The following is a 12,961-nucleotide window of genomic DNA, read 5'->3' as shown; positions in this document are numbered from 1 at the left end:
TTTTGCAACTTTTAAGTCTCCGTATGAACTGAGTGCTCTCCCTGCATGTGACCTCTCAGAAGCCCACTGGGAATTCCTGAGATCTTCCTGCCCTTCTCAAATACAACTTCGTACCACACCTTAAGTAGAGCAGGCTTAGTTGCTCCAGGCCACCTCCTTTCTGTGCGCTAGAGTCCTCACAACCATGACCCTAGCCAAGCCCAAGAGGCAATGGCTTCCTGGGAAACTGTCATTTCTAAAGACTGACATGGTTGCTGATCCTGAAGCCTTGGAAAGAGAAGTGGAGACACAGAAAGGGCAGCTGAATTTCTGGTTGTCTTCTAGGAACCTCTGGAGTGTTGATAAGTGCTCACAGTGTGCCTGCTGGTTGGTGTGTTTTGCTAACTGTCATCTTGTCTTCTCTTATTCTTTGTCCAGACACCCCCCCCCCCACACACACACAAAGGATTTACAGACTATTAGTCCTCTCTGTCAGGGTCACATGGTGGAGGTCTTTGGCAGCTTGGCCAGGCTTGACGGTTTATTCAGGAGGAATAAAACATAGGAAAGGGTAAGGCAGACCCATTAAAACTGAAATCCAGACTGCCCCATCCTGACTATAGCCAATGTCTTCCTCTACTTCCCACTGTCCAAAGCACTGAAATTGAGTTTCACTGAGAAGCCAGGCATGGAGGCAACAGCTGACCCCTAGTCTGCTGTTGGTGTCGGGTAAGGCTGAGACAATTAGACTACAGGTGGAAAGTGACAAAGGTCTATAAGTCCAAAGAAGTGTGGCGCTTCAGTTAGTGGGTCATCAGAAAGGACTGGAGGATAAAGTGACATTGAAGAGATGACAGGAACTTGGTTTGGATGCGTGGGAAGTCCGTTCCTTGGAGAGTTTGTAGAGCGAGCCAAAGCAGGAAGGAACCATGGCATGGGCTAAGTCCGGATGGTGCCTTCTGAATTCTGTAGGAAGATGGAGGAGAAGGGCTTCGGGTTTTTCCTGGTGGATATTGGCAAGTCTCTGTATGGGCAGGCGGATGGCAGATTCTGACTAGACTGGGAACTGTGTGCAAACTGGGCACAGGAGAGAATCAGGAGAGAGATAGTGAGACACTGTCATCAGGTGACTGTCACACTTGGGTGGAGCGTGCAGAAGAATGTGAGGTCGAAGGCTGCGGGGACAGAAGGAGCGAGGGTGTGCTAGCTGTTGCACAAGTCCCTGCTGACCCAGTGCCTTCTCCCCTTCTTGCAGAGATCTCTTTCATCAGGTGTTTACTGTCAGCATCCTGACCAAGCCGTTCCTGTGAAGGTCACTGGGCCACCCTGTTGCCAGTTACCGTGGCCACTTAAGCTCTTGTCTCTCTGGCCAGCCATCAGAACTCGCAGATGCTCCCCATTGCCAGTGATGAATGCCTGTGCCTCAGTGCCCAGAATGCACTCTTTTCTGCTTTCCCTGCTACCTCTCTGGCCACTCCTCTGGCTTTGTCTCCCCGCCCCCCCCCTTCTGCCTCATAGAAGTTTAAAATGCTGTCTATGCTATTGTGTGTAGTTATACGTGATATCCCAGAACTTGAAAGACTGAGGCAGGAGGATTGTAAGTTTTAGAACAATCTAAGCTATGCAGCAGGCCTCTGTCTCCCAAACATTAAATATGAAAAATTAAAAGTCATTAATACCATTTATGTGCTTATGACATGAAAATCCTGCAAGGCCTGGCCTGGCCCTACTCAAACTTCTGGGTTTCCCTTTCTAAGTGGGCTCTAGCTGAGCTAACTTGAGTTTTCTCTGCCTCCACCTAGGGCCTTTGCTGAGGGTGCTCCTCAACCTCATGCTCCAGTGGACCCATAGTTGGCTTTTTCCACTGCTTCCAGGTCTCCATCTTGTTTTGTCATAGGATCTAAACTCTACTTACACTACTTGCAGCCTCTGTCTGCCTTGGCTTCATTAGTAACACCACATACATTGTATCTACTTACATGTTACTTGTTTGCCTCCACTCAGACATGAGATACAAAGGAGTTGTCTTACTCTCCTTCATTGCTGGCGTGCCTGCCTGGTGCCCCCAAGCACCGGATGTTCTGGGAACTGTGGGGTGAATGACGAAAGCACGGGAAGGAACCCTACCTTGCCATACTTCTTACTTGGGGATCAAAGATGCATGGAAGGCCATTGATGGAGTTTCTGGTGTGAGGTCAGGGCTACATTTTTGAGTTTGAGAGACTTGGAGATGTCTGTTGATAGTGTCTATTAGGGTTTTGGAGATGAGAGACTGAAGAGAGGTTGGGGCTAGAGATAGATGTGACAGTCCCCAGGGACCTGTGACGGAAAGAGAGGTAGCAGGGAAGGAGAGCAATGGGGAGATAGCAAGCCTACTAAGGACAACCTGTGGGCACATGTATATTTTGAGAGGAGAGGCTTGAGAGTGGCATATTAAATAAGGAGGGTCATTGGAAACCACAGAGAAGCATGGTAGGAGTGGTCTCTGGGGCCCGAGGCTGTTGAGCTGTTGGGTTTGATCCCTGGAGCTGTTGGGTTTGATCCATGGAGACCTGCTACTCTGCTGTCCTCCTAGACATCTCCAGTGACTCAGGCAGTAGGCAGGAGAGTGGGAAGATGTATGGAAGCTCCTAGCAGGCAGCGGAGCTTGGCTGCAAACAAGTGACAGAACTGGGTCGCCAAATCGAGGTGACAAAGGACAGAGGCACAAAGTGGTCACAGGACAGTCCTGGGGCTCTCAGATTAAGGGAGTTCTAGGAGGGAACTTAAGGACTGGCCGCTTCAATGTTCAACTTGTAGAATACAGTGTCTGGGCCAAGAGGTGGCTCATCTGGTGAAGGTACTTGCTGTCAAGCCTGCTGGTCCAAACCCACATTGTACAGGGACAGAACTAACACCTACACGTTGTCCATTGACCTCCATATGTCCAGTGTGGCAAGTCCCCCTCCCACACCTGAAAATAAATACTTTTTTTTTTAAATAAAAGAATAGAGTGTCTAGCCTAAGGTCGCAGGAATCTGGGGGTTCCTGGATCCCCCACTCTGGCGTGACCATTGCTCTCTTCCTGTTGCCAACAGCAGACATTTCTCAATGATGAGGCTCTCCGCCTCCAAAGCTAATATTTGTCTCCTCTTGATCCAGCATCTAGTGTGTTACTTTTTAACTGGAACCCAGGGTTCAAAGGCCTGGCTGTTGCTTACACACTCGATATATGAGGATGACATGTCCACCGGCCTCTCCCAACGTCACTGCCAAGCCAGCAAAGGAATGTCTAAAGTAAAGAGACCGTGCAGAAGAGGACAGAGGGCCAAGGAGAGACTGCAGCCCAGCAGGAAGGACTGAAGGAGGAGGACTCCGGGGCAGAGGCCTTAGAACTGAAAGGAAAAGCTAGGTGACAGGCATAGCCCGTGCCAGGCTTCCAGCAGTACTTAAATACAAGTTAACATCTAAAATTTGTCATCAGATAGAAACTCTTCTACAAATACAACAGTGTGGTGCCCCTACCAAGCATTTTTTAGAGTGGAAATTCCAGTTTTCCATGTCTAGCCCCTTTGGCTCTTTGTTCTGTTGCACAAAAGGATGTTTACATGTCCTTTGGGAGGCCCTGGCTTCATGCTGGAGGCCAGCATCTGGGACAGGGTCTTTCAAGTTGTGTAGATACTTCATATTTGCAATGATTTAGTGGCTGAAATAGACCCCTTTGTCCACCAAAACCTTCTCTGCTCACTGTCCTGGTAACTAAAGGGCATAACTTCGATTTTAAAAAAAATTATTTTTGAACTAAGCATCATCTTTAGTAGTTGTTAAAATAAAACTACTTCTGTGTCTAGCTAACTGGATCCTTACATCCTAGTATAAATGAGTTGATTGGTATTTTTACCTTCGGAATGTTTGGTGGACTAGCTGGAAGCTAGGTAGTACAGTCAGTAGTTGAGTGGTGGCCTCTTACCCAGGTAACCTGGGTTTCTAGTTCTGCTCTGCAAGTTCACTTCCTTGCACGTAAATTCGTGCTAACATTATCACTGGGCTCAAACAGAGATCCATGAACTATGCAGCAGAGTCCAGAGAGTAAACGGAAGACTCCGGAGGCTTGGTGAATGGCGGCAAGGCCTCTGTTTCCAGGAGAAACCATCTCTGCAGGATTGTCTCTAGACTCCTCTGCATCTAGCTACAGCTATGGTCCTGCTTCTGGCCAGGGGACCTGGGCAGAGGGGGTTTGCTTTCATGCCCCACCCCCCAGACTCTTCCTTCCCCAGGCTCTGTCATCCTGTGGGGATTGTGGGGCTGAGGAGGGAGGGTGCCTGGGCACCTGAATGACAACAGAATGGAGTACCTGTTTAAACCTGCAAAGGATTGTGGGACATAAGCTTCTGTCAAGCAAGCCCCTGCATGCCATCTTCACACTGCTTGCTACTGTGTTAATCTGCCCTAATGAACTCATTTCCTCTTACTCGAGGATCTTTCAGAGAGAAGAAGTGAGACATGATCTAGAAATCTGGAGCGCAATCCACACTCCATCTATGATTCCTTGGGAACTTCCACTGCAAGGTAAACCTATATTTCAACCTGAAGGCCAGGATCACTGTAAGCTTTAAAATCTACAAGGTGACTATCTAGTCTGAAAGTGGTGACTGACCCACTCCATGTGAAATCGGTAAACTATCTGAATAGTAAATTGACTCCCTCCCCCATTCATTATGCTATTCGGGCTCCCATTCAAAACAACAAAAAAAAAATTTTTTTTTTTTGAACTGAGTTCTTGAGTAGGCCACACTGGTATTGAACTTGACATGTGAACTTCTGCTTCTCCCTGAGATTAACGGACATGCACGCTTATGCTGTTTTACGTAGTTATGGGACCCAAACCTAGGACTTCTGTGCATAGGAGGGAAGCACTCTGCCAACTGAGCTACATCCTCAGGTCTGGTTTAGTAAATGTTATGAGGTTAAAGAGTCACAGCTACTCCAACTAGGAAAAAACAAACAAACATCGGAGTAAGTTATATGGTTCTACGGGAAATTCTAGATAAGACAAAGCCAATGTGTTAGGGAAAATTCAGAAGGACTTTGAGATGTAGGGGTGGGGACTGACTTGGAGGTGGCATGAAGGAGCATTCTGGAATGACAATCCAAGCCAGGGATGCAGTGATGCCAGGGGCTGCTCTATGCAGCTAACCAAGGTCCCTCCCAAGCAATAGGCTTCTCTTACCGCATCTGAACTCTCCCTTTAGACCCCTTGGCTACTCTAGACTCCCCCACACCCCTGAACTGATTTGTAAGGTAAGCCCTTTCTTTACAGAGGACAAAGATTTTCTACCAGCATCTGGGGATAGGGCCTATAGAGGTGCTTAGAACAGGCCATCAGCTCCCGTGCTGGCAAGTTCAGCAGCACCAACAAGAAGTAACATTGCAGGGTTCATGTCTCCAAGGACTGAGGCCAGCACCCCTAAGGTGACAAGCTTGGGTTGTCTTCAGCAGGGTCAAGGCACTCTACTGGAGGTGCAGGTGACAGTCTCCACTCACCTTATATCTCCCAGGGCCACCCTTCCTGCTCTGGGATTTGCAGCCAGAGGGAAGGCAGCCTGAGCCAGCTTGGGCTCAGAAGTAGAAAAGAACAGAGAGACACCACAGCACAGGGCACAACCTGGAGGGAGGGTGGCCTCTGGGCAGCCACTGCAAAGGTGCAGTGCTGAAAGGACACTCTTTGAGGCACTGAGCCTTCTATCCAGCCCTGGGCCCAAGGAGCCCCGGTAGAGAACTCAGGACTTCTGGGAAAGCACTAATTGGCTAATGAAAAGCAGCCACCGGGTCATCTCTCCAGTCCCAAGAGATTGAATTTTAGTGGAAAACCTTTCATACATCTGGATATCCAGACCATCTTTCTGAGAACCACCGTGGCTTGGTTGCTAATGTCATTCACCGTCTCCCAGTCCGGGGCACACTGGCAAGCAGAGGTGAAGTCAGTTTGCTTTCCTGGGGATGGAGTGATAAAACCATGAGTGCTGTATAAAGCGGGCAATGCTCAGGTTTAATAAAAAAAAAGACAAAACCCAGCATGTGCATGGGGGCAAATGAGCCTTATAATGAGAACTCAGGGCAGACTCCATCGCTAAGGTGGGGCTCGTATAACAGATTAAGGAAATGACCACACCTAAAATCTGCAGTCATTTAAATATCTGACGTGATTGAAATGAACCATTCCTGAAGAAGCTTTAAGCCAGACAACCCATGATACTTATGTAGGAAATGTTCCAGCTTCCGTAATTCTTTATTAAATATTTGACAAGTTGTATCACCGCTTTACAAGGACTTCACTTTGTCACAGTTCCCATTTGCCATCAGAAAAACAAGCTACAGTATCTCTTTAGGTCTCTCAAGAAGAAAGAAAAGGACTTGACCGTAAAACTTTATGCGTGTACCAGATTCGAGCTACGTTAAAGCCCGCCACGGGCTGTGAAGACGAGCATCAGCCATTAAGCTGTCTTAGAAAAATGTCAAGGTAGTTTGGTTTTGACTATTGTATCAAATAGCACTCAGCTTTGCGTTAGGAGGTGTGTGTGTGTGTGTGTGTGTGTGTGTGTGTGTGTGTGTGTGTGTGTGTGGCGGGCGGGGAGGGGGGTCATAATAAAAAGTTAAGAAACGCTGAGAATTCATTTGGAATGCTTGAAACTCTTTTCACCTTCAGAGTCACTTTTTAAACATGTTTCATTTGATGACAGATCCTGGGTTCAGAAATGACAGCAAGCTAATAATGTCCTTCTAGGGTTCTCTCAGGTGTCGAGGGTCAGAATTCTCAGGACAGGGCTTGGAGGAAACTGTGGAAGGGAGTAAGCTCTCATTCCCTTTTGAATTCCAGATTACTCCTAAAGTGTAAAAATGCTATACAAATATATACAAATATATTTGGATAGCACACACACACACACACACACACACACATATGTATATATGTTACGTCGAGAGTAGCAAAAGGAAGAACAGTCACAGAGTTAACAGAGAAGGAAATTGTGACAACGTAGGCTAGATACAGCAGTCTGAGTCTGAGGCCCAGACTGGATTGCACAGGGACAGACAGACATCTGTCAACACAGGCTGTGGTCACAGGAGAGGCTTTCAATACACAGAGACACAGTGGCGGGAATGCAGGGGCATCAGAGGTCACACTCCAACCGATGCTCTTAGGTTCCTACCGGTGCTTCTTACAAATATGAAACCGGCCAAGATACATGGTGCTTCACACGCGTGCTTGGAGCGTCAACACTTCTAACAAAGGGTAGGCGCTGAGTGAGTAGTTTCCTTAGAAAATGCTATACCAACAGAAAACTATCCCTTTCCTAGGAAACACTAGACAGGCTCATGTCCTAACGCTACAGCTGCTTCTCTGGCACACTGAAAACACTCTGGGGTGGAGTGTGCATACACAGATGTATATACACTGTTCATTAAGGCTTAAAAAAGTGGTCCAATGTATATTACATTTCTACCCAGTTTTAAAATCTAAGGTACAAAGTGGAGTTTAAGTTTTTTGTTTTTGTTTTTTCTTTTTTTTTTTTAAAACACATCCCAGTCCTGAAATCGGCAGTTTGACATGACTTAGGATATACCCCAATTTGTAAATGAGACAGAGGTAGCATGTGATCTTCTGGGAGCCAGAGAGGGAGCAGGGCAGGCAGTGACCCTGCACAGCAGCACTCCTACTGGCCAGGAAGAGAATGACAACAGATAGCCTTCCTTCTGTTGAGGGGGAGAGGGAGAGAGGGAGGGAGGAAGAGAGGGAGAGAGGGAAAGAGGGAGAGAGGGAGATGGAGAGAGAGAGAGCGCTCAGTGGAGAGGTGGGGCTGGGCAGCTGATGAACCCAGGCTTTCTTCGTAGACTTTCAAATTTCAGAGCTGAGAAACAATATTACCAGGATAATAGAGAACCAGCTAGAAGCTGCTATACATAAGCCTGACTCTTAGAACAAACGGGAGTCTAGCAAGACCAAGAGCAACAGGCCATATGAGATTCAGAAGTGGTTAAAGACTTTGAACCTCACTTCTAAAAGTCAGCTCCTGAGCCTTTTGGGGGGAAACAGTTATTGTCATGTTGGTTTATATAATTTCCAACCAGAATGGCAGGATTTTCTGTCTCTTGCTAAAAGTCCTCAGAAACAGAATTTTTGTTTCTAATCCACCCCGTCCCCAGTCCCAGCAATGAGGATCAAATCTACAGCTAAGTACATGCCAGGGAGACACTTGCCACTAAGCTACATCAGTCCTGGGAACAAAAATAAAGTCCATATCTCTGGCCCTTGTGAACCGTCAGAGGACTGGCCAGGGAAGGTAGAGATGGGTGCTTCAGACAGACAAGGACAGTGCACTGGGGGCACCTAGGATAGACTAATGCCTACCAAGACCTTTTTTCTGGAGCCAGCAGGCTGTCTAATCCCAGGTTTGGCATGGAGTAAAGGGGGCAGGAACATGAGAGAGCCACCTGATGCTCGAAGTCCCTCCACAGTGAAGTAAGAGTCCTGGAACCCACTCTGCAGCCTCAAGGTAAATGATCCACAATTATTTGCAGGGCGACAGGATGGTGTGATCTCCACAGCTCAGAAGGAAACAGCACCTGGCTGGTAGTAGGGAGATCGGGAGAGTGACCTGCCATTGCCCCTCAGGAACACCATAGTCTCCACTGCCATTTACAATTACTGTACAAAGATGACCAGGCAAGGGCAGCAAGGTCTGGAGACGAGGCATCGGGCATTTTAGGCAACGAGTGAAACTTCACAAACCAGAGGAACGGCAAGCTGTACTGTATTTTTTAATTTCTAACAGGCCAACTCTCCGATCTCCAATAACAGTAACAGCTGTTAAAATCTGAAATGATCATGGGCCAATGAACTGAAGTGTTAGTCACAATGACTTGCCTTTCAAGTATTCCCTGGAGTGGATTTAAGAAGTCTTTTCTGCTCTTGGCTTAGAAAAGATCAGAATTAAGTCCTCTTTTCTTATTTTTAATCTTTTGTTTGTTTGTTTGTAAATCTATTGGGTCAGAGGACAACTTGTAGAAGTCAGTTCTCTCCTATCAGGCGGGTCCCAGGGATTGAACTCAGAATGTCAGGCTAGGTGACAAGCACCCAGACTCACTGAGCCATCTTGCTGGCTCCCTTTGCATCTAGTGAATAATGCTGTTCAATAAAGGGCCTACAGAGGTATAGAACCCCAGTTCTTAGAACAGATTTTGGTTTCTTCTTCGATTAAAATACACTGCTTAGCTCAGGCTTTGGCACACTCTATAACAGAGATGGTTCTGGACTTGGAAGGTTATTAAAAAAAAAGTATCTCCCCTCCCCCCACCCAATATCTGTTAACTACAGGAGAAAAATATCTCACCAGAGGCAAGAACAGTGAGTGTTAATTGCTTCTATAATTACTCGATAGCATATGGATAGAAGCCGACGTTCAGCTTGGTAGGATTCCATCGTCTAGGGCTTCACCCACCAAGAATGTCCACGGCTTCTTCATGGCATCCACAGCTGTGTAAACACGAGCAATTTCTTCTACCAAAGACCCTTCTTACGTAACAGAGAACACAGTCTTTCTGTCTTATTCACAACTGGCAAGAGATCAAAAAAAAAAATACCCCACGTCCTCTAACTTCCAGGACAGGGTCTAGGACAATACAAGTTAAAGGGACAGCAGGGGTGTTGAAACTCCCATACTGCCTCAGGCATCTTCTCAGAACACAACAGAACGAGACTTACAAACTGCAGACTCCCTCACTCTTCCACCACTTGAGCCAGACAGCTTGAGCTCTGTGGTTCCTACTGGGCTTTCTAGGTCACTTTTAAACTAGCACACAACAGACACGACCTGGGGGGTGGGGGTGGGGGCGGCACACAGTATCAGAGCATGCAAAGTAGGTCATAGGTCACACAACTTGGTTAAGTGTATACAGTAACTAAAACCTTATTGTTGAGTAGAGATTACAGAACAGTTGGAGAAGATCGCTGCAGAGGCTCTGCGTCACATCTGGGTTCATACGCTAGCAGCCAAGTTCACACCTGATAGATACCGCACCGGATAGACTTGTGCAGGGAGGCAGGAGCAATCGCCACGAGTGATATTCGTGAAAAAAAAAAAAAAAATGGAAACAAAACCAGATGTGACCTCCATAAAGTGCCTTCAGAAGGGACGCAGATACAGCAAAGGAAGGTTATTTGGCTACTGCTTAGCAATCACAGAGATAGAAGATCAATGGTTCTGGTTTCCTTGGTTTTGAATCAAGCAATGCCATTGGAAATGTCTCTATGAACACCAAAGAGAGAAGAGAGTTCAGAAGAGGCTGTACAGCAACAGGAAATTGTAACGGTTTCTGATGCGAGATGACAGTCCAATCCTGTCTTAAATGCGTGATGGCACACGTCAGTACTTCTAAGGGACAATGGGGTCAGTCCTTTCAAGTTAACACAAAGATATCATGCTATGTTACAATTCTTCCAGCCTGGACCTAGTATTTAAATTTGTACAAAAAAAAAAAAAAAGGTAATATCCAGTTTATTTTCATTCTGAGTATGGAAAAAATATTATGCTTAATGTTATATTTGAAGTTCTTTCAAAAGTATTTGTCTGTAGAAGGCTTTTGAAGAAAAATTCGTCTTCCAATTCTAATAAAGTAGAGGCTGGGAGTGTCAAAGTACTTCAAAAATAAAAAAATGTCACTGACATTAAGCTTGATATGAAATTCAAATACAAAAAAAAATATGCTCACTTTTCCAAGTACATGAGACATCTTTAATTGTAATGAAATAAAAGCTGAAAATCAGTCTAAATCATTTTAAAAAGTAAACATGAGTTGTAATACTATACCTGTAGCGTGATTAATTCCATTCATTGTCATTAGAAAGTATGCAAAATATTTATTAAGGGCTTTGCCTGCAGAGGCACAACATAAATAGAACACGTCCTCCTGAAATGTAATCAGTGTACACGGCAACCAGTTGAGAATTGGCGGTGAGGGGGCGGCACTTGAGCTGGGGCTGGGTTCCCTGGCGGAACTTGGGCAGGGCCCAGACAAGCTGGGCTCCAGAGCCGGGCCAGGCCACTGCTTCTGCCACCGGCTCTGCAAAAGTCTGCTCGGCAAATGCAAAAGTGCGCTTGGAACTTGCTGGAAGGGCAGTGCCCCGGACGCTGGAGCCTTCCTTAATCCACACCTTCGAAGCCTTGAGCGTTTTCCACAGCCATGAGAAGTTTCTCCCGTAAATCTTCAAAGGTTTCATATGGAGGTAAATCAAGGCGATTAAAGCTGCCAAAGGAAAGGAAAGTAGAGGTGAGGGGCCGCCATTCTCCTGGCCATAGCAGCACTCCCTGGTTTTGGCTAATAGGCATTGGCTGTTTGAGCTAGGGAATTAAGAAGACAGTCGCATTTTATTATCCAAAGCCAAATTCTAGCTATGACAGTGCCTATGCCAAACAGGCCATACGACCAACAGGGAAAAGAAAGGAATCTTCCAACTGTCCATGACTCCTTTGCTGCTGCTGGGAGGGAGATTCAAAGACAAGACAAGCACCAACATATACAGACTAAACATGTGGGCCGGTAAGATGGTCCAGCAGGCAAGCCTGCAGTCTTGGTTCAATGTCCAGAAGCCACTCGAGGGTGAAAGGGAGAATTGACTGCAGAGTTGTCTTCTGACCACACTGGTAGCATGTGCACCCCTTCCTACACACCACACCACACACACACACACACACACACACACACACACACACACACACACACAGAGTTATAATAAAAAAAAAACACCCCCCCTTTTTTTTTATAAAGAAAACTCATGGAGCACGAGGCATGCACACCTCAGAAATGAAGGATGGACAGACTACTACTCATACTATCTCTGCTCCATCATGCCTGAGTCAACTGTTGTAGGTGTGAAGCAGCTAAGGTTATGTGTGTTCTGAGCATGAGTGAGTGTATATGTATATATGTGTGTGTGTGAGTGTATATATGTATATGTATATATATACACACACATACATACATACATACACATATATACATGTATATACATATATATTTTCCCCAGTCATGAATATATGCAGATCCTTACACAAGAGGGTAAGGCCAAGGTTCCATGGGGCCCCATTCCTAGGAGTGTTGCAGACCTTAGAACAGAGCCCAGGCTATTCTGGGCTCCAGAAAACTGAGTCACCTCTGCTATTCAGTTGGCTACCAGTGAGGTTCATATATATATGGAGAGAGAGAGAGAGAGAGAGAGAGAGAGAGAGAGAGAGAGAGAGAGAGAGAGAGAGAGAGAGAGCGCTGCATTCTTTAAAAGCTACTTAACAACAAGGCTTCAGCTGGGGTGGGGAGGATATAGCGCACCCTTCAAGAATGAGGTCTTTGAATATGGATGGATGCCTTCTGCAAGAAATCAAGGCTATTTGTTTACCGGGCAAATTCAAATCCTGCCTTTTCAATCTGTGACTTTGGGCACGTCATCTAAGTTCTCTGACTCTGTTCAAGTGCAAAAGGGAGAGACATGCTCCCAGGAGCATGGGAGGGTTGGATCAGGATATATGCAAAAGGGGTGGGAGCAAGTGACCAAAAGATGTCAAGTAAGGCAAGTCACCCCTATTGAGTAATGCTCTCTCTTACCCAGCCCAAGAGCATTTAAAGAATGAGACGGTGGGTGAGAAAGGATGCTCACATCAACTCAGCATGCTCACCATGCTGAGAAAGGCAGGGCCACACCCTCCTCCTTCTACAAAGCAAGGGGGAAGCCAAAGCCTGTGCAGAAACACGGGAGCCCAACTGAGTTTGGACTAGAAGGAGCTTGCTGAATGCTGCTATAAAATCTCCTAGGCGGCGTCTGTCCCTGTCCTGGGTGTCGTGTGGCTCTTCTCAAGCCAATTCCTTGAACTTCTTCCTCCCTCTCCAGCCAGAGAGACATGATGGTGCCACAACTCATGGGTCACTCAGACTGTGTGAATGGAAGGCCATT

At 46.4% G+C, this 12,961-nt stretch overlaps 1 protein-coding gene across 25 annotated transcripts in view; it reads right to left on the bottom strand.

Moving 5' to 3' along the window:
- Positions 1-6,219: 6,219 nt before the first annotated feature.
- Nedd4l (neural precursor cell expressed, developmentally down-regulated gene 4-like) overlaps positions 6,220-12,961 on the bottom strand; it is a 333,347-nt gene continuing 326,605 nt past the window's right edge. For 23 of the 25 annotated variants that reach the window (XM_030250638.1, XM_030250641.1, XM_006526376.4 and 20 more), the window contains one exon: positions 6,229-11,262. In XM_030250638.1, the coding sequence (XP_030106498.1) occupies positions 11,160-11,262 (103 nt within the window). In that variant the 3' untranslated portion in view covers positions 6,229-11,159. Of the gene's footprint in view, positions 11,263-12,961 lie in introns of all 25 variants that reach the window. The other 2 variants (NM_001114386.1, NM_031881.2) reach the window with 1 other exon arrangement.

This window comes from Mus musculus, chromosome 18 (genome assembly GCF_000001635.26).
Source record: "Mus musculus strain C57BL/6J chromosome 18, GRCm38.p6 C57BL/6J".
NCBI lineage: Eukaryota > Metazoa > Chordata > Mammalia > Rodentia > Muridae > Mus > Mus musculus.
Note: the sequence above shows the minus strand (reverse complement) of the source record. Positions and strands in the feature narration are given on the sequence as shown.